We start from the raw sequence: 24823 nt of genomic DNA on the forward strand, positions 1-24823 counted from the left end.
AAAGCACATTTACAAGAATATATTATTTTCCAATTATATATTTGCAAAAATATACAATATATTGCTCCAATATTATGTATATCTTGTATATTATAAATTTTTATGTTTTCTCCTCTTCAATTAGAAGCATGTTGAAGTATTGTACATAAGGTCAGGTAAACAATTTAATAACACGACTAAAATTGTGGCATCCCGAAACATATTTTACATAGTTGTGGCCACATAATTGAAATTTAAATTGTAATGTTGCATTTTTTGGTTGATGCAATTGTAATTTTGACAATTTATAAAATTAGAAAGCAGGGATATTATAATCTGTGTTGAGTTGAATGAACTTAATATTCTGTTAAATAATATAATAGTTATAGTTGAATGAACCTCTCTACATTTATCATTCATGTGTGATATCGATATTCATTAATCACACCAACAATTTCAGATTTTATTAGTGATACTTTGTATTAATGATAAATCGTGTCGTTGTTCCATGTTCCAAGTTTCTGTGTAATTGTTTTTGCTTCAATTTTTTCATTTTGGCAATAACAATGCATTTCAAATTTCAAGATTAAAAAAATAATCATACCAGACATGCAAGTACGTAACAAAATGTTGTAGCCTACCTACTAATTAATGAACACTGTGAATGTGTGAATGAACGTACTTGCATGTATGAGCTAATCGTATTATCATACATTATATTTCTATTTACATATTGTTCTTCAGAAATTTATTAATCAGAACTTCTCATTTGAAAATTGTTTCTGGATCTATTTATAGTTTATACATGCTCTTTATATTAAAGTTATCACCATATTTGAGGCTTACATCGAATAATGATATTCTGTTTGATATAAAGTCAAGTTAGATGATAATTTCTGTTACATTAGCGCGGTTTATTTTCCCCCATCAACCCAATCAAATATTTTCCTACAATATGCAGAATATGTCGAGTCACTTAGTAGTGTGCTTGACGGTAGGCTCATGATAATTGGAGATTTTAATTTACCTGAAATCACTTCCAATGAATATGATTTTGCAGCTGGTTCAATTAAAGTAAGAATACTAAATAGCTTGATGTCTTTTTATGATCTTAATTCTTTCAATTCTGTAGTAAATGAACTTGGTAGGACACTTGACCTTGTTTTAAGTAATTTTCCTGTAAATGTTGTTAAGAATGACGATACCATGCTCCCTGAAGATGGCCATCATCCCGCGTTGTGTGTTGAAGCCTCATATATTGACCATCCTTCCGAATTCTTTGTAGATGATTCTCAAGAGTACCGTTACAATTTTGCAAGAGGTGATTATCTTGGGCTTTATTACCTGCTCAGAGACTGTTGTTGGGACTCCCTCTTATGCTGTACTGATGTTGATAGTACCGTTGATGAATTTTATAGAAAACTTTACCTTTGCTTAGATGAATGTATTCCAAAAGTGAGGATTAAGAGAAAAAGTAATAAGTACCCTCCATGGTTCACTAATGATATAATTTCTGATTTAAAAATTAAAAATAAATGTGCAAGGAAAAGGCGGAATTCTCCTTACCATGATAACCTATTCAAGACTTTGCGTACATCTCTTAAAGCTAGAATCACCATTGCACATGACAACTATATTGCAGGGTTTCAGGCGGGCATAACAAACAATGTTAAAAACTTTTGGAATTATGTTAATTCCAAGAGAAAAACATCTTTTGTAGAGTCATCAATGACATTCAATGGGCGGTTCTACAGTGGTTGTAACGTTGTTGATGGGTTTGCAGAATATTTTCAGTCTGTATATGAGGCTGATACACCTAACACCCCTGGTGAGCAAGAGGAGAGACCGGAGACATCTGGGATGCCAGTGTTAGATGTTAAAATTGGGGTAATCTCTACCAATGAGGTTCTAACTGTAATAAGAGCTCTAAGGTCCGGGTGCTCTGAGGGCCCTGATGCTATACCAACATTCATTGTCAAGGGTTGCGCAGAAGTTCTTATAATGCCTTTGAAGTTTATCATGAATTTAGCTGTGAAAACTGGTAAATTTCCCCAGAAGTGGAAAACTGCAAGAATTACGCCTGTTTTCAAATCTGGTAAAAGAACCGATATAATGAATTATAGGCCAAATTCATTTTTGAATTGTTTCTCAAAATTTTTTGAAAAAATACTACATATTTATGCAGGTCAGGAGTGTCATAGCAGAGGAGCAGCATGGCTTTTTACCATGTCGCTCAACAGTGACTAATCTTATGACCTTCAGTGATGAAGTATCCCAGGTACTGGACAATGGAGGTCGTGTAGATGTTGTTTATACCGATTTGTCCAAGGCTTTTGACACTATCAGTCATAGGGCTATTGTTGAAAAAGCTTGAACTGATGGGTTTCAGTGATAGCCTTGTCAATCTTCTGCAGAGTTATCTACAGTCCAGGACGCAATTTGTTAAAATTCTCAATTTTAAATCAAAATCATTTATATGTTCATCGGGAGTACCTCAGGGCTCCAACCTTGGGCCTCTCTTATTTCTCCTGTACATAAATGACGTTCCATCAGTTATAAAGAATTCTTCCTGTCTCCTTTATGCAGATGATGTGAAATTGTTCAAGGAGATCAAGAATGTTGATGATACATTTTATTTACAGGGTGATATCAATATTTTTTTTCATTGGTGTGAGACTAATGGACTCAGGTTCAATGTTTCAAAATGTAAATTCATGAGTTTTAATCATCAACTCAACCCTCAAATAAATGTGTATCATATAAGTGACAGTCCATTGGAGCAGGTAAGATACTTCAAGGACCTTGGAGTTCAATTTGCTTCTGATTTTTCTTTCAATACACACATTGATTGGATAGCTACTAGGGCAAATCAGCAAATGGGTTTTATTCTGAGAACCTGCTCACCCTTTAATGATGTCTTGCCTCTGATATTAATTTACAAGTCACTTGTGAGAAGTCTGCTAGAATATGCTTCAGAGATATGGAGCCCATATCATGCAGACAAAGTTAGTGTACTGGAGCGATTGCAAAATAAATTTTTGAGATTCAAGTTTTACAAGAAATTCAATTACTATTGTCCATTAGATTTTCCAACTGAGTCACTGAGAAATTTATTTCACATTAAATCTTTAAAAGTAAGGCGTGATGTCAGAGCACTCATTTTCCTCTTTGGTTTCCTGAATAATGAAATAGATGCACCACATTTACTATCTAATTTCTTTCTAATTTACGTTCTGATTTTTCATTCATGGTTCCCCGCTCCAGAACTCTAAGAAACTATCACTCTCCCCTAAATAGAATGCAGAGAATTTACAATAATTTAACGGGGCAACTAGATGTCTTCTGGTTTTCTCGTGCTAGATTCCGCAAAGTTTTATACGCTAGTATGGTTTAGGTGGATGTCAACAATATCTTTTGGATGCATGGGTGTGGCTGTGCACATGGTTTGGGGCGAGAGGTACGGTATTTTGTTATTATTTATATAAGAAGTTCTGATCATATTTTGATTCAATCGTTGTTTTTTTCAATTTTGCATTTATCAAGTTTTTTTTCTCTTTTTCAACTAGATTACAAGTTTTTTTACTCATTGTATTTTTTTGTCATTTTCTTCTTTTTCTTATACATTAATTTTCCTATTAATATTTTTCTTATTATTATCAATAATATTATAACTATTTTTTCCTTTTTTTTAATCTCAATATTGTATTGTACAAATATGTAAAGGAGACAGATTTGGGGTGACCCCCGTTGTCTCCATTTATGAATGAATAAATAAATAAATAAATTATGGACATTTTCGTATTTTAATTATATTGTAAATATTTCTTGAATAAATAGAGGTTTCATTGATATTCATTCAAGGTTTAAGCTTCCAGAGGTTCTTTTGCCTTTTGAAAAGTCTCCTCTTAGTCTTGTTCTGATTAGTTATCATTTGCATTTTTATGGCAAAATAAATGAATAAGAATTTTAATTATAAGTCCACTGTTCTAATTACTGTACATTGAAGGGTACTTGATCCTTGGGTAATGTTATAGTGTCAATATTGTTAAGAATTTTGCACTTGAAACACAGATTTTCTCATATTGTAGCTCCGCCGTCAGATAGTTATGAGCATTTCTTCCCGGTGGTTCGGGATCCAACTAGAACTGTAGGTTCTAGTTGATTCGTTACTTCAACATGTTCTAAATTCATTTCTGATCATCATCCCTCTCATTACCTGGAATAAATGAAGAAATTGAATGCATATTTTTTGTAAAAACAACCATTTGAATTATAGTCTCAAACTTAAGTTGTATCAATGTATGAAAAGAGGTAATTATTATTCCACTGAATAGAATAGAATATTTTTATTTGTCCAAGAACAATTACATGATTGCATGAGACATTGTCAAGATAGTTATAATATTAAATTACATCTTAATATATTTCTATACAATATAAGTCATAATAACATCAAAGTATACATTTTTTAAAAGTCATAATACATTCAAATATTCACTTCTCATAGTACTATTTCAAGCTGTAAAAGGGATTTTTGACTAGAAAATTGTAAAGTGCATCTTTAAACTTCAAAAACGGGAAATTTCTTATTTCTTGAGGAAGGTGATTGAAGAGTCTCAAACCTACATTTACATGGCTTCTTAAGGTCTTTGATAACCGTACTTGTGGTATATGCAAATTTGCATAGCTTCTTGTATGGTGTGTGTGGATGTTTTTGTTGCTGGTTAGATTTGTTTCCTCAGACTTGACATGTAGTAGCAGGGTGTATATATTATGTTATGTACAAACAAATAACTGTCATTACTCTACTTTTAATAAAAAGTGGCTTACAGTGGGCTCTCATCTCTGAATTGGTTATAATTCTAATTGCTTTCTTTTGTAATAACAAAACTTCGGATACTCTTGCAAAATTTCCCCATAGAATAATACCATAATTCAATTTAGAATGAAATAGAGCATAATAGATACTTAAAATAACTTTCAGGTACATGGTATTTCAAAGTCTTTAACAAATAAATAACCTTTGAAAGCTTATTACATACTGAATCTATGTGGTCACTCCATGTCAAATGATTGTCAATCTGAACCCCCAGTAATTTAATTTTTCTCACATATTTTTCTGGAAACTTGGATCTGGTATTCAATGAATGAATGGCCTCTTGTGTTTTTGACTCATTGATGACAAAACTATTAGCTTTGAACCATATGACAGCTTGATTTAAGGTTTCATTGGCAATCTTGTTTAGAGTTTGTAAGTCTATGTCAACAGAAAGATAAGTTGTATCATCTGCGAACATGATTGTTTTTGAAGACGTTATACTATTAGGAAGATCATTGACCATCACTAGAAACAACAGTGGCCCCAGTACTGAACCATGAGGCATACCAAACTTAACATAGGAAGCAGATGATTTGTTTCCATTCATATCAACTATTTGCGATCTGTTATCCAGATATGACTTGAAAAAATTGAGACACTCTCCACGTATTCCCAAGTGATTTAATTTTTGAAATAGAATTGAGTGATCTACACAGTCGAACGCTTTACTTAAATCACATGCTGTAATTTGAGCCACACACTTATCCTCAAAAGCCTGTATTATATCATCGATAATAGTTAAAACTGCTCCTGTAGTATTTTTGCCTACTCTATAGCCGAACTGGGAACTACTTATCAAATTGAGACTGTCAAAGTAGGTACAGATTTGGGTCTTCACAATTTGTTCAAAAATTTTGTCAAAAATTGGAACTATTGAAATTGGACGATAGCTTTTTGGTAATAACCTATCCCCAATTTTTTTGAACAATGGTACCAGTCTTGAGATTTTCAACTTTGATGGAAAAACTCCCTGTCTCAGGCACATATTGATGCAATAAGTAATTGGTACAACAATAGACTCACACACACACTTCAAAACCTGGTTGGAAATGTCAATTTTTCATATTTTTTAAAATGTTGTAAACGTCCGCACAAGAAACATCCCTCCATTTGAAATTGTTGTGTGGAGAAGGCAGGCGCTCCATGAAGTAAGTCCTTAGCTGTCAACTGAGGTCGCTCAATGCTGTCTCTTGCATCCTGGACTGATGAGAGGTAGTAGTTGTTGAACTCTGGTGGAATCTCGATGCTTTGTGACTTGAAACCTCCATTCCTCACTTTGTTAACAAGGGTCCGTGCAGCTTTTGACTTGTTGTCAGATTTTTCAATGTAGCCAGCATTATGATTGAGCTTTGCCTAATTCAGTTCATCCTTATAGATTTTTTTACTTTTTTGTATGCCAATTGTGATTCATTGCTTTTATTTAGTAGGAAAATAGTTCTGAAAGCCATCATAGTATTCTTCAATTCAGCCAATTCTGTGGTGTACCAATTTCATTTTTTTCCAGTTTTCCGTGTCTTCTTACTTTCTTTTATAGGTATACTTGGGCATATTTCGTTGAATATTTTGTAGAAGACTTCAAAGAAATGATCAAAAGCTGATTGGGCCTCCTTTATACCCTCAAATATTTTCCTCCAATCCACTAACATCAATCTATTCTTCAACCTATCAAGCCTTTTTAGTGATACATTTCTTGCAAACTTTTTCAATGAAGGCACCTTATCATTCATTGAATTATTTGAAAATGTCAAGTGGATACCAGAGTGGTCTGAAAAATTGAAATTCAGTATTTTTAAATGAATGTCTTGTTTGTCGACTGTGGTGATGACATTATCCAGACATGCTTTCTTCCAGACATGCTTAGGAGGTTTTTGAACTTCTGCACACTGGATTGTTCTGTTGCTACATCAAAATGAGCATTGTAGTCCCCGCCAATAAATATTTCTTTTTCTTAAACTTGAATAGGTAGAAAATAAGATGCTCCAACTTTTCCATAAAGAGAATAGGGTCTCCTGATGGTGATCTGTATATGCTCACTAAGATCACTTTGTACTCCTTCAGGTGAACAGCTGCTGCTTCAAATGTGAGTTCCTCGCATATCCAAGCAAAGGCAATCTCTTCATAGTTTAAATTCTGTTTCAAGAACACCGCTACTCCTCCTCTTGAGTGATCTTTTCTGCAGTAACTTGAGGCCAGGACGTAGTTTTCAATCACCTCATATCTCAAAGCATCATTCCGCTTCCAGTGCTCACTAAAACACATTACACTAAAATCGTGCTGATCAGCCAAGTGGGAAGGAATGTTCAATTTTCCGGAGATTCCTTGTGAATTCAAAAAAAGAACTCTTTGCTGGTAGTCAGCATTCTCATCCAGAGCTGCATTAGTTTGTAACGGGCTACTAAAATATGGCTCTGATAGCGAGCGATACATTATTACCTATCACTTCACGTCTAAAAAATGTTTCCCATGTAAAGGAATAGCCTGTTCAGAAACACAGTTCTTTTGTACTCCTGATGAAAAACTGTCGACAAAGTTTATTATCTTCTGTGAAATTATTTTTTCCCCAATATAGTTAAGATGGAGCCCATGAGTTGTATGAAACCGTCTGCCTAAATTACTCACATCCAGGAATTGACAATTATTGAAATATTTACACAGTTTAGCAATCTCCGTATTAACCCTCTTTACCTCTTGATTGATGCATGACCAATCTGCCAAGTCGTGACGATGGGTACAGAACAAACGATAACTTTCGATTGTCGAAGTTCTTGTAGTTTTTTTTGCAAATTTATCAAAAAATCCTTCCCTTCATTCCTACCAACATCGTTTGTTCCACCCAGCAACACTACACAGTCGTCTGATCGAATATCAGCACAATTGTCTGGTCCTACATACTCAAATTTAGCTCCAGATTTAATGGTCGAAACAACTGAATAGTCACTAATCTTACTGATAATATTGTTAAAATTTCGTCCATGACTGTCTGCAAATAAATGGATTCTTCCAAAACTTCTTTTCCGTTGTTCGTGAGATTTAGTAGTGTTTTCAACCTTTTTTCAGTCAAATGTATTCTAGGAATATGTTTCACCTCTCTGTTCCCATTCAAAACATCACTGTTACTGTTCAATGAGTCATTATGTTCTGAATACTCATCCAAGCAGGAGAATCTATTGTTTGTCATTACAGGAGAGGAAAAATTTGATTTATTCAATTGTTGAGGTAACAATGCACTATATCTCATTGAATTATTTCTCTTTGAATAAGTCGTTATCCATTGCTCATTTTTAGATTTTAAAATATCGAGTTCCGTCTGTATTTTTTTATTTTTCTTCTTTTTTTAGACATACTTCACTCAAGTTGCTTTTCTGTTTACTGAGTTCATCATAAGCTTGCTTGAACTCTTTCATTTCTGATTGCATGAACTGAATAGTCTTATTTAGGTTATCTATTTCCTTTCTGAGCTCACCATTGGAAATATGTAGTTCACATTTCCCACAAAACCATTTTTCCTCACAGATTGATAGTCTTTGATACTCTATTTCATTGATAACAGCACACTCTATGTGGTAACAACTCTCACATATGTGCTCGCAAAAAACAGCAAGACAATCACCCGCAATTAAGTTCATACACGTACCACACTTGGAATTCTTCAATCTTCGCTTCATTATCAATTGATAGTCTGTCCAACAGTTTTATAAAAGATGTAAAACTTGATGATAGATACAATAATGCTTGTTATACTTCACAGCTTGGTGATACTTTCATTGTATAACGGCAGTTGTACTGACTGACGGTAAAGTATTGCCTGGAAATTTTTCCACCCCCTCCCCTATCTATCATTGTAGTGGGCCCGCCTTAAGCAGGATTTTAGTTGGAATCACCACAAATCTGCCTAGGAGCCCCAACTGTTTTTCTAGTGTAATACAAAACTTATCCCTAATAATGGGTACTGCCGTGCTACCAATTTCTCCTAAATCGGTTGGATAGCATTTCACACCTATTAACCTAAGGAAGGTTATCGGCTCCAACATAATAGATTCTTGGTAAACTATGAATGGATCTATCGCCTATGAATGAGAAATCCAGTTTTCAGAGCAAATGAACTTATAATCTTCAGAAGAATTTTGGCAATATACTACACAAATACACAAAGAACAATATCTTACACATTTAAGCATCTAAAGTCACTACAAGCTAAATACTTATCCAGTTTATATAGTTGAAAAACAATGGCTATAGGCTTGTATACACAAGAAACAAATTATAGACAAAATAGAACACTATAAACTGTTCAAAACTCAATTTAAAACATTAATAATTCACTTAAACAGAAAAATATTCAAAGAGCACCAAATTACAACACACATAGCCAGCCATATTTTTCAGAGAGAAAAAGAAAGCCTAGCTACAAGGAACAGAGCAAAGCTTTGTAGACACCTCAAACCAGTGTCAACGTTATGGACACGTCACCAAAAAAAATTATAAATTACAAGTTTAGAATTCACATTTTATATTTGTTCTCAATAAAACTTTATTTTGAAACTGTTATTTTAAATTTTATATATCATCTCTATATTATCTGTTAATTTTGTTAACTCTGTTTGCAGAGTTTGTTTTTTCAGTGATACCATTGAACATGCAACACAATCATTTACGATAAATTCTCAGTCAAAAAGTTGTCCGTATATTGATGACTCTGATATTTACTATAAAGTTTTATAGATCTCGAATTGAAGATTCGATTCCAATCGAGAAAAAATTTAATATTACAAATACCCCCTCTTGACAAAAAAAATTTTACTGTTTGAAAATTTAAAGAAAAAAATTACATTGACCCAAATGGAAAATTTTGAATTGTAAATTCGAGAACAGTAACAATTTTTCTATAAAAACATTACATGTTGTCCTATAATATTGAAAATTATTATAAAAATTCATCAATAGCATTTGTTATATGTTTCCAAACAATATTTCAAAGTATAGAATATCAAAATTACTTTTGATTTAGCTTTATAATTTAAAGGAAAATATCTTAACAGAAAGTTTAATATATAAAGAATAGTTTTTTGAAATTGCACATAAATTTAATAGATAGAAAAATTCAATTTTTATTGCATAAAAGAAATTTAGTATGTTGAATAAAAAAATTATTATTATTATTTGTTTTTTTTTAAATGAATTGATGAATTGTTACATTTAATTTTCACATAAAATTTCAATAAATCAAAAAATGTTCATTTCTTTCACTATTGACGCGGTTGATTTTATTGATGCAAATTTTGGAAAACAGTCTGTTAAGGCACTCAGTATGATTTTCAGTTAAGTGTGACTCCAGTGTGATGACGTTAGTGTTGGGCTGATCTGGATGCACGTAGTGTTGGGCTGATACTTGCAGTCGACTGATGCATATCAAACTCGATACAGGTGACATCTCAGTTAGCATTGCATCATGCTTGTAGTAGACGGCTGCATACCAAACTCGATACAGAGTCACGTAAATTTTGTATCATATTTGTAATTATAAAATGTACATTTCAGGCTTGAAATGACAATGTAATTCGTTTTTTGGAAAAGAGATAGAAAAAGAAGAAGAGATTTACATCATGGATTTAAGAGAAAAAAAAAATTCAATTTTTCATGATTTTCATGATGGTTAGCCTACATCATGGATTTCCTGAGATTTACATCATGGATTTTCGAGAAAAAAAAATTTCAATTTTTCATGATTTTCATGATGGTGTTACATCATGGATTTTCGAGAAAATAAGAAATTTCAATTTTTCATGATTTTCATGATGGTGTTACATCATGGATTTTCGAGAAAATAAAAAATTTCAATTTTTCATGATTTTCATGATGGTTAGCCTACATCATGGATTTCCTGAGATTTACATCATGGATTTTCGAGAAAATAAAATTTCAATTTTTCATGATTTTCATGATGGTTAGCCTACATCATGGATTTTCTGAGATTGTCATCATGGATTTTCGAGAAAATAAAAAATTTCATGAAAAAGAAGAAGAAGAAGATAGACGCTGCATACAGGATTAATTTAGGTGAGGATTAATTTAGGTAAGGTTTGGTTTTTTGATATTTTCAGCTTTCAAGGTTTAGAGTTCTGCATACAGGAATAATTTAGGAGAGGATTTTTGAATCAATTCTTTCATGATACTGTGACTGTTATTCTGAATTCAAAGTTGCAAACGTGAACATGGATGGCAATTACCTCCAGGTAATGTGGTAGTGTTGAAGTTTGAGATACAAGGTCAGCAATAAGCGTTGGCGTTGTCATTGGCATATGCTTTGGTGTCGGCATTGGCATCGGCGTTGATATTGGCATTGGCATCAGCATTGGCGCAGGCATTGGCATCGGCGTAGATATTGGCATTGGCATCAGCACAGGCATCGGCGTAGTTATTAGCATAGATATTGACATCAGTGTAGATATTGGCGTAGTTATTGGCATTGATATTGGTGTAGGCATCAGCGTAGATATTGGTGTAGACATCAGCGTAGATATTGGCATTGGCATCAGCACAGGCATCGGCGTAGTTATTGGCGTAGATATTGACATCAGTGTAGATATTGGCGTAATTATTGGCATTGATATTGGTGTAGGCATTGGTGTAGGCATTGGCGTAGTTATTAGTGTAGATATTGGCGTAGTTATTGGTGTAGATATTGACATCAGAGCAGATATTGGCGTTGATATTGTTGTCGATTTCGAGATTCACGTGATAATTATTTCAATGTTAATGTCTGTGCTGTACCTGTTATCTTAAAATGCTTATAAACTAAAAGGAAAATTTTGATTAGGCTATCAATACAATCTAATACACATGAAAATTATTTCTAAGTATATAATCAATATAAAATGAAATTTGTTAACATCTTATTATACAGTCAGCAATACATATATTGTGAAATATGGAGATATCAATTACAAAATTTCACTAGAAAAAAATAATTTCATTTCCATTTATTCATTGTTCAAATATTTTATGAAAAGCAAATTATTCAATATTATTAATCATCGTTTGTTGGATACTATAGTTTATTTCGACTTTTCAATGTTCTAAACACAAACTACATTTCATGACAAAACTTTACTATCAATCATTAAACAAGAAATCATTCAAAACATCAATAATATTTTGCTTCAAAGGCAATCAATATTCATAAGTAAACAGCATCTATGGCAATCAACATTATTAATCATTATTTTGCATCTATGGCAATCAACATTATTAATCAACACAAAAAATATTATCTCATTACTGCCTCTCTAAGTCATAACCTCTGTTATTCCTTCTTTAGGCAATAATGGGTTTCCATCTCAAAAAACAATCACATACCAGCAAAATTCTAATCAGCAAACCCCATTAAAATTCTACATACACTCCAGCATCCATTTCAAACGATAATCAATCATATCAAAATTTATATAACAGACAGTTTTAAAATTTAGAAAAAGACATCAATTACAAAAACTTTAGAGAAATTTTACCTTTAACTCATTTCAATTAATGTTTTTATTCAATGAAAACATTATTCAAGTTAACTTTCATTAATACATCTCATATATATGGCTACACAATTCATTAATACTTTCAAATTTTAAAGTTTATTTATTATAACAAAAGAATTTATACATAAGAATAGATTTCAGCATGTTCTAATTTGAACCATTTATTTTTTAAATAATTTCATAATTTGAAGACTGTATAATAAATACAAACATTTCAATATTACAATACAAAGATGATCAAGATGGATAATGGGTAAATAAGTTCCCTAAAAAATACAAACAAGAGAAAAAGAAAACTGGGTAAATAAATTTCCTAAATAATACAAAGAAGAGAAAGATTAATTAGAGCCTATCCTACATGTCAGTACTGAACTTTCATAAGGAAGTATATTTAATAAAATATACTGAAAATGAGGAAATGGGACATAATTTGCTCTGAAAAACCTAATTACCTAATATGATACCTGACAAAGAAAAAAAGACATGATTAAAATATGTAATACATGATGAAAAAATATACCGCAAGCAAACAATTATTTACACTACAATGGATAGATTTTAGAAAAGTTAAGTTTATCAACAATTTAAAGATTAGGAAAATAAGCTACTATTTTAACTTCCAAAATTATTTCAGAAGAATACAAATTTAAATGACTATGGACAAGATTGGTTAAGATATGCATCATAGAAGAATTTTACTGAACATTACACAAAGACAGGAAAGAATCGAAATTTGAAAAGATTAAGGGCCAAGAAAAATAGGCTACAGGAAAGAAAAAAGACACAATTATGGACTCTTACCATACACTGCGTAGCGATTATGCTATTCTGAATCCCGGCATAACACAGGATTCCTAATCATTGTGTGCTGGGGAATACCCTTTCATCATGTGATTCACTGTCATCATCTTGTAAATAAGCAACTTGAAACAACCTTTGAATACTAACACATCAATGGAAACTTTGTGCTTTGTTTTCTTCAAGAACATGATTTTATTCATGGGTTCATTTGTTTTAACAAAGCCATTTTGCTTACAAAAACCAGTCATGTTCACTAAATAATGCTTTGCATACACCTTTTCAATTTTCAGTTGAAAGTTGAATTCATCAACTTGATTCAAAGCAAGATTCATTTTGTTTACATTGTTCCTAACCTCTACAGAAACCTGTCTCATGTAAACATTCACTTTGTTTATAGTTTTCCTAACCTTCAATGTAGCAATATTACTTTCATGATAGTTGACTTTCAGTGAAGACAACTCCCTACCTACTTCTTTACTCAATTCTACTATCTCATTAGGGTTGACTTTTTCAACAACAGTAACTAGGCCTACATTGTCAGAAACTTGAATGAGTTGATCTTGTATCTTAACACTACTATTATCATGCTTCAATTTGTTTTCATCTTCATGATTATCACTCAATGTTTCATGTGCATCTTTCAATAGAAGGTTTATACTAACCTGCTCTAGTCTAATGCTAGCAAATTCTTGCTTCATATCATCAAACCTAGCATTTTGCTCATCAAACCTAGCATTTTGCTCTTGTTTAAAATTATCAAATCTTTGTGTTAGGAATGCTATAAGATTTATATCATTTTTAGCTCCTACCATACTTGTTTCATTTGATATTTCTACTACTTTCTCATGACTTGTTACATTTGAAACGTTTTCACTTACAGCTACACTATCGTCTGAGTCATTGTTTAAGGTTAGGTCTAAATCTTGTGATTCTTCATCTAAGTTTTGAATGTTTTCACTGGATAAAACTTCATTATTTTTATTGTTCTCCATCTTGCTACTGCGTAAAAAATATTTACTCATTAGAACCTGAACTTTCTCGAACCGATTTCCCACTCAGCAGCATCTCCCATTCATAATTCATCAAGATATCTATCCTACCAATAATTTTTTACAACCAGGGATATATTTTGTAGTTTGAGTCCCACACCAGGGCGTACCATTTGCCGTGCTACCAATTTCTCCTAAATCGGTTGGATAGCATTTCACACCTATTAACCTAAGGAAGGTTATCGGCTCCAACGTAATAGATTCTTGGTAAACTATGAATGGATCTATCGCCTATGAATGAGAAATCCAGTTTTCAGAGCAAATGAACTTATAATCTTCAGAAGAATTTTGGCAATATACTACACAAATACACAAAGAACAATATCTTACACGTTTAAGCATCTAAAGTCACTACAAGCTAAATACTTATCCAGTTTATATAGTTGAAAAACAATGGCTATAGGCTTGTATACACAAGAAACAAATTATAGACAAAATAGAACACTATAAACTGTTCAAAACTCAATTTAAAACATTAATAATTCACTTAAACAGAAAAATATTCAAAGAGCACCAAATTACAACACACATAGCCAGCCATATTTTTCAGAGAGAAAAAGGAAGCCTAGCTACAAGGAACAGAGCAAAGCTTTGTAGACACCTCAAACCAGTGTCGACGTTACGGACACGTCACCAAAAAAAATTATAAATTACAAGTTTAGAATTCACATTTTATATTTGTTCTCAATAAAACTTTATTTTGAAACTGTTATTTTAAATTTTATATATCATCTCTATATTATCTGTTAATTTTGTTAACTCTGTTTACAGAGTTTGTTTTTTCAGTGATACCATTGAACATGCAACACAATCATTTACGATAAATTCTCAGTCAAAAAGTTGTCCGTATATTGATGACTCTGATATTTACTATAAAGTTTTATAGATCTCGAATTGAAGATTCGATTCCAATCGAGAAAAAATGTAATATTACAGTACCAACTGGTTTTCTAGTGTTATACAAAACTTATCCCTAATAATGGGTACCAACTGGTTTCCTAGTGTAATACAAAACTTATCCCTAATAATAGGTACCAACTGTTTTCCTAGTGTAATACGAAACTTATTTCTAATAATGGGTACCAACTGGGTTCCTAGTGAAATATGGAACTTTTCCCTGATTATGGGTACCAACTGGTTTCCTAGTGTAATACAAAACTTACCCCTAATAATGGGTACCAACTGGCTTCCTAGTGTAATATGAAACTTATCCCTAATAATGGGTACCAACTGTTTTCCTAGTGTAATACGAAACTTATTTCTAATAATAAGTACCAATTGGTTTCGTAGTGTAATACAGAACTTATCCCTGATAATGGGTCCCAACTGTTTTCCTAGTGTAATACGAAACTTACCCCTAATAATGGGTACCAACTGGTTTCCTAGTGTAATATAAAACTTATCTCTAATAATGGGTAGCAACTGATTTCCTAGTGTAATACGAAACTTATCCCTAATAATGGGTAACAACTGGTTTCCTACCAGTTGGTACCCATAATCAGGGTAAAGTTCTGTATTTCACTAGGAACCCAGTTGGTACCCATTATTAGAAATAAGTTTCGTATTACACTAGGAAAACAGTTGGTAGCCATTGAAAACGTTTTAGCTATTCTTGAAAAAACTTTCCTGGAGACAAGTACACACTAGGAGCTTTTTTGCACGATCTTAGTTCCAGTATTGTCTCAGGTTGTCTATGAGACATGTCTATAGACCAATCCTTGTCTACGGGACGGTTGCAAGACCAATTATTGCAGGTCTATAACCCAAGAAAAGTAACCTTCCAAATTAGGCGCTTATACAGGGTGTTTCAGAAGTAGTGTCGAGAATTTTAGGGTATTGTACCTGGATGCTAGGAGACTACAAATGTCATATTTGAAGTGTCCAAAACTCAGCGGTTATCCTTATAGCTGCCATTTTGTTTTTTTCACTTAAAAATTTTTATCTCAAGAACGAAATGTTGTATTGATCTGAAATTTGGCATGAATATTTATGCTATAAAGACTCAACTATAAAAAATAAAAAAAAATTTTTCGTTGAAATTTTTCAAAATGGTGGCCATTTTAAATTTTTGATGGCGAATATCTCGAAAACCGTCCATTTTACAGAAAATTTACAAGAGACATAAAAGTTAGTAGACAAAAGAAAAATATTAATTTTTTTTATAATTTCATGAAAACCGTTCTTATTACAGAAATATACAAGAATAACTTTCCTCCAAATTTTATTTTACATTGAAAAATATTAATTTCACTCAAATCGGTTCACTGATACTAATGCAGCAATTGCTCAAAATGCCGTCCTTCAACTTGATTACACAGTCTGCACCTTTCAATCATGGACCGTCGAACTGCTATAAAAGCATTTTCATCATCTTGAATGGCACCTGCTGCAGCAACCACTCTTGCCACAAGGTCTTCTTCGTTTTCTACTGGCGTGCTGTAAACAAGGTCTTTAATATGGCCCCAGAAAAAAAAATCTAAAGGGTTGAGGTCAGGTGAACGTGCGGGCCACGGTACTGGTCCACCCCGCCCAATCCACCGCTGACGATAGGTCATGTTCAGAAAGTCCGTAACAACATTTCCGAAATGAGCAGGGGCACCATCATGTTGAAACCAAATATTATATCTGTTTGCAAGAGGCACATCTTCCAAAAGTTCTGGTAGTATGTCTCTTAAAAAAGTAATGTACGTGGGAGAATTCAGACGATTAGGAAGAATGTATGGTCCAATCACGCGATTACCTAAGATACCCGTCCAAACATTCAGCGAAAATCTATGCTGATAACCACGCACTTTGACCTCATGAGGATTGTCTAAGGCCCAGACATGACTGTTGCGAGAGTTGAAGATTCCTTCTCTTGTAAAGCTGGACTCATCGGTAAATAACACATTTTCTAGAAAATTTGGTTGGATAATGTCTTGCTGAAGAAACCAACGGGCACAGTTTACTCTTGGCTCATAGTCGCGTTCAACCAATGAGTGAACTTTTTGAAAGCGGAAGGGGTGAAGTCTTTCCTTGTTTAGTACACGCCACACAGAAGAAGCACTTGAATTGATTTGCTTTGCAACTGCTCTCGTACTCGTTCTAGGATTGAAATCGAATTTCTGCAATACTTCCTCTTCAAAAGCAACATTTCGAACTGCTCGAGGCCTACCAGCAATTACCCTGTTCCGTTCAAATGAACCAACTTCTCTCAGCCGATTGTGAGTTCTTGTGAACACCTTGTCGGAAGGGAGACGGCGGTTTGGAAATGCAGCTGCATACATTCTTCTTGCTTCGGTCGCATTGCCAAGAGCTGCTCCATACATGAAGTGAATATCGGTGTACTCCAGCAAACTAAATTCCATTACAATAATTAAATATTTGTGTAGAAGCAACGTAAGAAAATATTGAAACTGGAAATTTAAGATAGAAATAAGACCTAGGAAACGTGAGACTAAGAAATAGGAAGCACTACATCTGGTTCTTTACTTTTAATGAAACAACAATACTTTTACAAGACAAACATTATCATCTGAAAACCATTGTAAAATCATCTGTTTGCCCATATGGAGCCATACCGAGTTTCAAAGCTTCATCTTAAATACATCTGGAATTAAAAAATTAATATTGATCTTTAAATGGTGAAAAGTGGTCATGCATGCAGTACGAAAAAAATTAATTTCTCTGTTATTCTTCGACCAATCTTAATAAATTAGGTATCATTGGAATTGTGAAAAAATTTGCTAACTTTTTTGTCTCTTGTAAATTTTCTGTAAAATGGACGGTTTTCGAGATATTCGCCATCAAAAATTTAAAATGGCCGCCATTTCGAAAAATTTCAACGAAATTTTTTTTTTATTTTTTATAGTTGAGTCTTTATAGCATAAATATTCATGCCAAATTTCAGATCAATACAACATTTCGTTCTTGAGATAAAAATTTTTAAGTGAAAAAAACAAAATGGCAGCTATAAGGATAACCGCTGAGTTTTGGGCACTTCAAATATGACATTTGTAGTCTCCTAGCATCCAGGTACAATACCCTAAAATTCTCGACACTACTTCTGAAACACCCTGTAGAATGGTAACCATTATTAAATTTTACTCACCTGATTAGTTTTCTCCTAAAATTAAATGAATTGTCACAAATGAAATTCTTCCATTTGAGAATAAGAAAAACAAACATACCTATGATAAACTAGTAAAGAGAAATAGAATGATTCAAATATGAAATTTTGACATTTAGCGGTAAAATGATCATTTTCATGTCTCTGTAACAATGAAAAGAGAAATAACGTCAACCACAGAGTGAAAAGACGGTTTCATTTCATTGTATAATATAAAAATGAAAATTGAAAAACTAAATCAACAAAAAAACACTTACTTACACTACAGGATAAATTTATGGAACCACAAATTGGAGCTAAGTCTTCAGTTTGAGCATTTACAATCTCCTTTTTAAAAACTCCTTCCATATATCTCAAAGGTATTGCTGATTTAAGATTCTGAATCTATCATTTATTGAATATAAATTCTATACCAATGCTATGAAATTTGCACTTAAGTATAAAAAATCAAATTCAATGTAAGGATATTCCAAAAACCATTTTTGTGATGACTTTTGTCAACGGTGATGGAAACTAGATGGAAAAACTGATAATTATACTTAAAAACAACTCTTAACAGTTTGGTAATAGTAGGATTAGTTAATGAAAAAGCGATTAATGGTTACCAATGAGTAAATATTACTAGATAAATGTACGGGTAAGGGTAACCGTGAGTGAAATTTACTCACTAGTTTTTGATTTTACTACTGTAGATTGTTTTTGAAGTCGTATTCAACTCCTTTATTGATGCTGTCTCAAGCAGAACTGTTGAGGGGAGCTTATCCTTGGTATTCAGATAATTCATGATATTTTTTTTCCAAGTTCCATGCGGTGTGAGCAAAATTTAATCATGGTATCTATTAGGGTATTATATCTAGATGGGTATCTATATAGGATAATGGCGGAGACAAATAAAATTTAATATTATCTCAAGCAGTATCTTTATTCAATGGTAATGGACTCCCAGTAGAAATGGGAGACTTCATTAAACGTCCGAAATTCTTATGGAAAATTATTTGTCCCCCCCCCAAATCAGTACTGAAGTGAGACACCCATACCTGTCTAATATACGACTTATAGACTACTATGTCTTTATACTATGGACCATTTAGAGATAGTCTATAGACATGTCATGCAACTTGGTCTTCCAGTTCGTCTCCTAGAATAAAATGACTTGGACAAGAATTGAACAGTATAGTATAATGTCAACTCTCCTACTTAACCACAAAATAGACGTAAATTCTCTCCATATTCTCACCATTAAAGCTATGAATTCAACAAAAAAGTTGAAGAAGAACTTGAGACAACTAAGCTTGTAGAAGATTGATTTGTATTTTATGATTCAACAATTTTATTCTTGTTTCAGTCACTATATAGGCCTAGAGGGTGTTAATTATTAACAGTAAAACTATAAAAAAGAATCATTTCAATTCTCTTCTAATTGGATGTGACTGAATGACGAGGTCATGACATGGAGTCGTTCATCGGAACTGTCTGTGAGTCATTGAAAAGAGGAGAAAATTCTACCCAAAAATTTCAAATTTCGTTTTCTGAAACTTCATCAAATTTACACATGCATTGGAAAACTTATGATTATGCTCGAAAAATTCAAATCATTAACATTTTTTGGCTAAATAATATTGTTGTAAAAGTCAAAATGAAGAGAGGTTGTGGAAAAATGTCTCCTCTCGGATTTCCTGTAAATTAGCCTTCAACTTGGATAAAATCTGCATTTAAAAGGTTAACCCAATTAAAGCATTCATTTACAATTCAATACCAAGTAACATTAGGGAAGAATTCAATAAACAAGTTCAAGAAAAGTTTATTTTCCTGGTTAGTTGATATTGGAGTAGAAAATTTAGTTGGACTGTAAATATTGAAACTATTTATTCTTCATTCTTTTCCTTTACTAGTTTTCCATTTTTTTAATTAACTTTCTAATATTATTATCCTTAATAGAACATTAATATTTATCTACTAATTTCATTTTTGTATGTATTAAAAATTTTTACTAATTTCAATATAAAAAAACTTTAATCCTATATCACTGAATGAATTTTGTAAATAGTAATTAACACGCAACAAGCAACTAATAACTTATACCCCAGCACATGTAATTTATAGTGGGGTTTATATTTATTCATTGAATTATCTATGCCTATTAATAAATTATTCAATGCATAAAACTTCATTGTTTTAATTGTATTAAATGTTATAATATTCTAATTTGTAATGTCATTGTTTTTGATGAATAAACTTTGATTTGATTTGAGTTCAAATTTTGGAGAATTTATTCTTACAGAAGCTTGGTTGTTGTATCTCATCCATCTTCAACCCTTTTTGAATTATGAATTCAACAGTAATTAATCAGATTCATATCAAGAATCAATAAATAAATAAATACAAATAAAATAGATGAATAATTTAAGCAATAGTTCCAAAAAAGCAATATAAAAACTTTTAGTACCCTTTTATTAAAAACTTAAAAATATTTTAACGACTTGTTTCGACCATTGGTCATTTTAACTTGAAAATTACATTTTAAAGTGTAGTTAGTGAGTGGTTTGTGGGGGTGGGGGGGTTTTAGGTGTTTGGTCATGTCATCATCCCCCAAGTGTTTTAGGTCACTTCAATTCCGGGTTCTGGGATGCTCCCGAGAGGGGCGTAAGCGACTCGTCGGTAACAAGAAAGTATTATCAAAGTTACCTATAAAATTACTTACTTGCTAGAGCCGCTGATGAGTAGCAACGAATACTAACAAATTTGTTAAATTTCAATAAAAAAGACATGATGCACAGTATAGGGGCACGTACATAAGAATTAAGATAACACACTTATGTTTTATGTAACATGTTTATCAACGACAAGAACATAACCTTGGTTCTTATCACCCACATCCCATATCAGTAATTCATCATCATTGTCTAACATACAGAGTACCGACTGGCAACGGTCACAGTTATTCGAAAGTGTTCTGTGTTCCCGACAACACTGACTGAGTATCGATCAGCTGATTGCGTGCCGGCAAGATTCAACTTTCATCGTAAAATGGTTGTATATAATATTATTACTAGTAGTTCTGCGAACAGTATACCTCGCTAATGAATATAACTCTCAATCTAATGAGAGCGGCCAGTAAGTACAATATATTATTGTGAAGATTTAGCCATGTCATCTATTATTTTCTCCATTGAAAGTGCTATAGTGAGGTCCACGTTATAATGACAGTATTTGATCAACTTTGATTTTGCCATCCTTGTCTATCATTCGACAAAGCTGGTGGTACTATCCATTTCTAGGTCCAAAACGATGCCAATTATGTTTTCGACAGTGTAGAAATATAATTAATTAATTCAGAGAATCGACATTGCTATTTTTCTATCTTTATACACTTCCATTATAACGTGGACCTCACTATAGAGACACTGTTTCCAGGGACATGGGGCTTATCAAGGACTCATCCTCTATATCGTCTCCATATTTACAATATTAACATAAATTACAACTTTTCTAATAATTAATTATAAGAAATCGGTCAACTGACGGAAAATGGAATATGCAGTAGGCAATTTAGATGATGAATCGTCTCACAGACGATTGAGATGGAAAATGATTCTAAATAAGATGGGTTTGTTGGTGACAATGACATTAGGTTGCTAATGTTTTTTATGAGAAGTGGATTCAATGTTATGGCTTGTTATGCCTATGCAGAATGTTAATGCTCACAAATCGGTTTCTGATCTCATACCAAAAGGAAAACAAAGACTTGACACGGTAGAGCGACACAAAAATGCACAAAAAATGCATACAATACAATGATTATTGTACCTGATAAACTGAAAATTCAGTTAAAAAATAACTTAAATAATATTTGATAGTTATGAATAAAAGAAGTTGGTGATTAAAGAAATGTTTATGATGTTAAATATTGTCTACAACTAAAATAGTTGTTGATTTATTAGTTGATTCATTTTCATGATTATAAAAATTGTCCACAACTAAAATAGTTGAGTTATCTGTAACATAGATAATAATAATTATTTATGTATTGATATTAAAGATTTTTTTAAAATAATTTATCCAATTAATTTGATTAATCAATTCAAGAATGATAAGATAATTCAATATTATTATTCTATATAGCATTAATAATAATTTTATAATGATATATCATTAGAATAAGATAAAACAATATTAGTATCGTCTGCAAAAAAATCTGGTCGGAACGAGATTTGAACATGGGTCCCACAGTGTATCAAACTACGCTCTAACCGTCTTGGTCACCATTCCCTTATAACGTTTGCGAAAAAGTAGGAAGATGAATTGCTGTATCTTCAAAGATATGAAAGAGTAACTTTTGAAGTTATTTTACAGTTTTTTAAATATTACAAAAAAACCAGAGGTCTTACCCAAAATCTTTACACATACGTTTCTGCGCCTTGTTTAAAAGAACTTGCATACCAAATTTCATCCAAATCGGACAATAACTGCGACTGTAACTGCAGTACAAACAAACAGACAAAAGCCGAAACTAAGACCTCAGCTTCGATCGGTCAATTATTTTGTTCTAGAGGGGGACAGGAGCAAGGTCTACAAAAAACCTCGAACAGGTATAATTTATGGACCTTGAACAAGAGCAAACAGGAGCAATCCTGCTAGATAACCTAGACTGGCATCAACACATTGAATATTTATCAACAAGATTAACAGCCATTTGCTACATGATGCGTCGACTCCAACCACTACTCAGAAAAAATAAGTTCTCATAAAATTTTACTATGGCTGCTTTCATAGTATTATAAACTATGGTATTGTTTTCTGAGGTAACAGTCCACATATGAGGACTACTACTACTACTTCAAAAGAGAATTATAAGAACTATCTTCAAGAAACCCTACCTGGAGCACTGTAGACCCTTGTTTGTGGAGTCGGGTATCCTTACACTGCCTGCACTTTTCATCTTGGAGGCATGGTGAGAAGAAAACCAAACATTTTTCTAAGAAGCCAGCATCATCACCACTACAACACTAACAGAGGGACGATACTCATGTGTTGGCAGTCCAATCTAGACTGGCTCAATATGGACCTAAATATCTCTGTTCTAAGGTCTAAATACACCAAATGAATGAGAAACATTGGACAATGCTCCTCAGTTTAAAAGTGAACTTAAAAGCTTCCTTACTAAGAGTCCCTATTATAGTCTTTGAGAATATCTTGAAGAAAGGACCTTAAGGGTCCTACACATTTACGTATTTGGCCTATGGCGGCCTGCTTATATGGCATGTGTCCTTGAAGACCTGGAGCACCTGGAGGGTTGGCAGTACTGTTCTGCCTAGTAAAAACTGTCTGAGTTTGTTCCGTAATTAATTTGCTTTTATCAGTATTTTTAAATTGAATTTCCAGCATTCGTTAATCGTATGAGGTAGTTTGTGAGTTGGTGAATTTTTGAAATTAATATATTGGTGAAAATTACCTGTTTTGTGACTTGGAAGTTCTAATTTGTGTTTGTAACCTAAAACTGTTTACCGTTTCTGCACGGTGAGAATAGCTGCATTTTTATTATCTACTCATCAACTCAAGACACGTCTGTTGAGTGTTGTCTATGAATTTGTCAACTGCTGCCTACGTACTGTGCACGTTTCAATTCATTTGTTTTTGAGCGGGAATCTAAATCAGCTGTGCGTACACTGACACTGTTGTCACGGCAACGGTACAACTACTGAACGGTTTGATCGAATGACCCTGATCACTCAGCGCTTATCTATAGAGATAACATAGGCAGTGTTGATTTTCTGTTTTATCTTTTCTCTCTTGTTTTGACTCTTATTTACTTGGCGGTTGATTCAAATTTGCGGTGACTGATGTTCTGTATTATGCATTCTTAATTGAGTTTTAATCATTCTAACACTACTGATATCCCATTTCTCAATCTATTTCTTTTTTCCATGAGCTACCTACCCTATTCTTATTCCTGCCTTGACAGCTCTCTTGGCACTTCTAATATCTCTCTATTTCTTTCCTGTACATAATTTTCACTCAGTCGAAGAGATCAAAAATGACTAGAACCCGAGGTGAGATTGATAGAGCTAATTCTTCAGCACAACAGAACCTCAATAATATAAAAAATGATCAATTCACAAGGAAGTTGCTGACGTTGCTGTGACTATTCACGGAATACTTTCTGTGATCTGTAGCAAGTACTCTAGTGATGCGATCATTGACTTAGTTCCAGAAATCACATCATTACTGAACAGATATGATGCTTCTATCAAGGTTAATAATGATTTACAAAATTATATAAGTAATTTGGCTGAAGAGAATACATTTTTAGTGAGTTCTTTGGAGTCAGAGAAAAATAAGAGACGAATTGATTTTGAGGATTCTTTGCATTGTGAAGAGGTAGCGGAGGGCGAAATCAAATCTCTGAGAGTGGAAAATGAAGAGTTGAAAATGAATCTGCTTTTATTAAATAAAGAAGTTCATGACAAGGATGCAATCA

General features: G+C 32.8%; 1 protein-coding gene across 1 annotated transcript in view; it reads right to left on the bottom strand.

Annotated features, from left to right (window-relative positions):
- Positions 1-21268, bottom strand: part of LOC111058895 (glutaryl-CoA dehydrogenase, mitochondrial) — a 50961-nt gene extending 29693 nt beyond the window's left edge. Inside the window, exon 1 of the mRNA XM_039441344.1 lies at positions 21047-21268. Within this exon, the coding sequence (XP_039297278.1) occupies positions 21047-21113 (67 nt within the window). The 5' untranslated portion in view covers positions 21114-21268. The remainder of the gene's footprint in view (positions 1-21046) is intronic.
- Positions 21269-24823: the final 3555 nt, after the last annotated feature.

The sequence above is a fragment of the Nilaparvata lugens genome, chromosome X, assembly GCF_014356525.2.
Source record: "Nilaparvata lugens isolate BPH chromosome X, ASM1435652v1, whole genome shotgun sequence".
Lineage (NCBI taxonomy): Eukaryota > Metazoa > Arthropoda > Insecta > Hemiptera > Delphacidae > Nilaparvata > Nilaparvata lugens.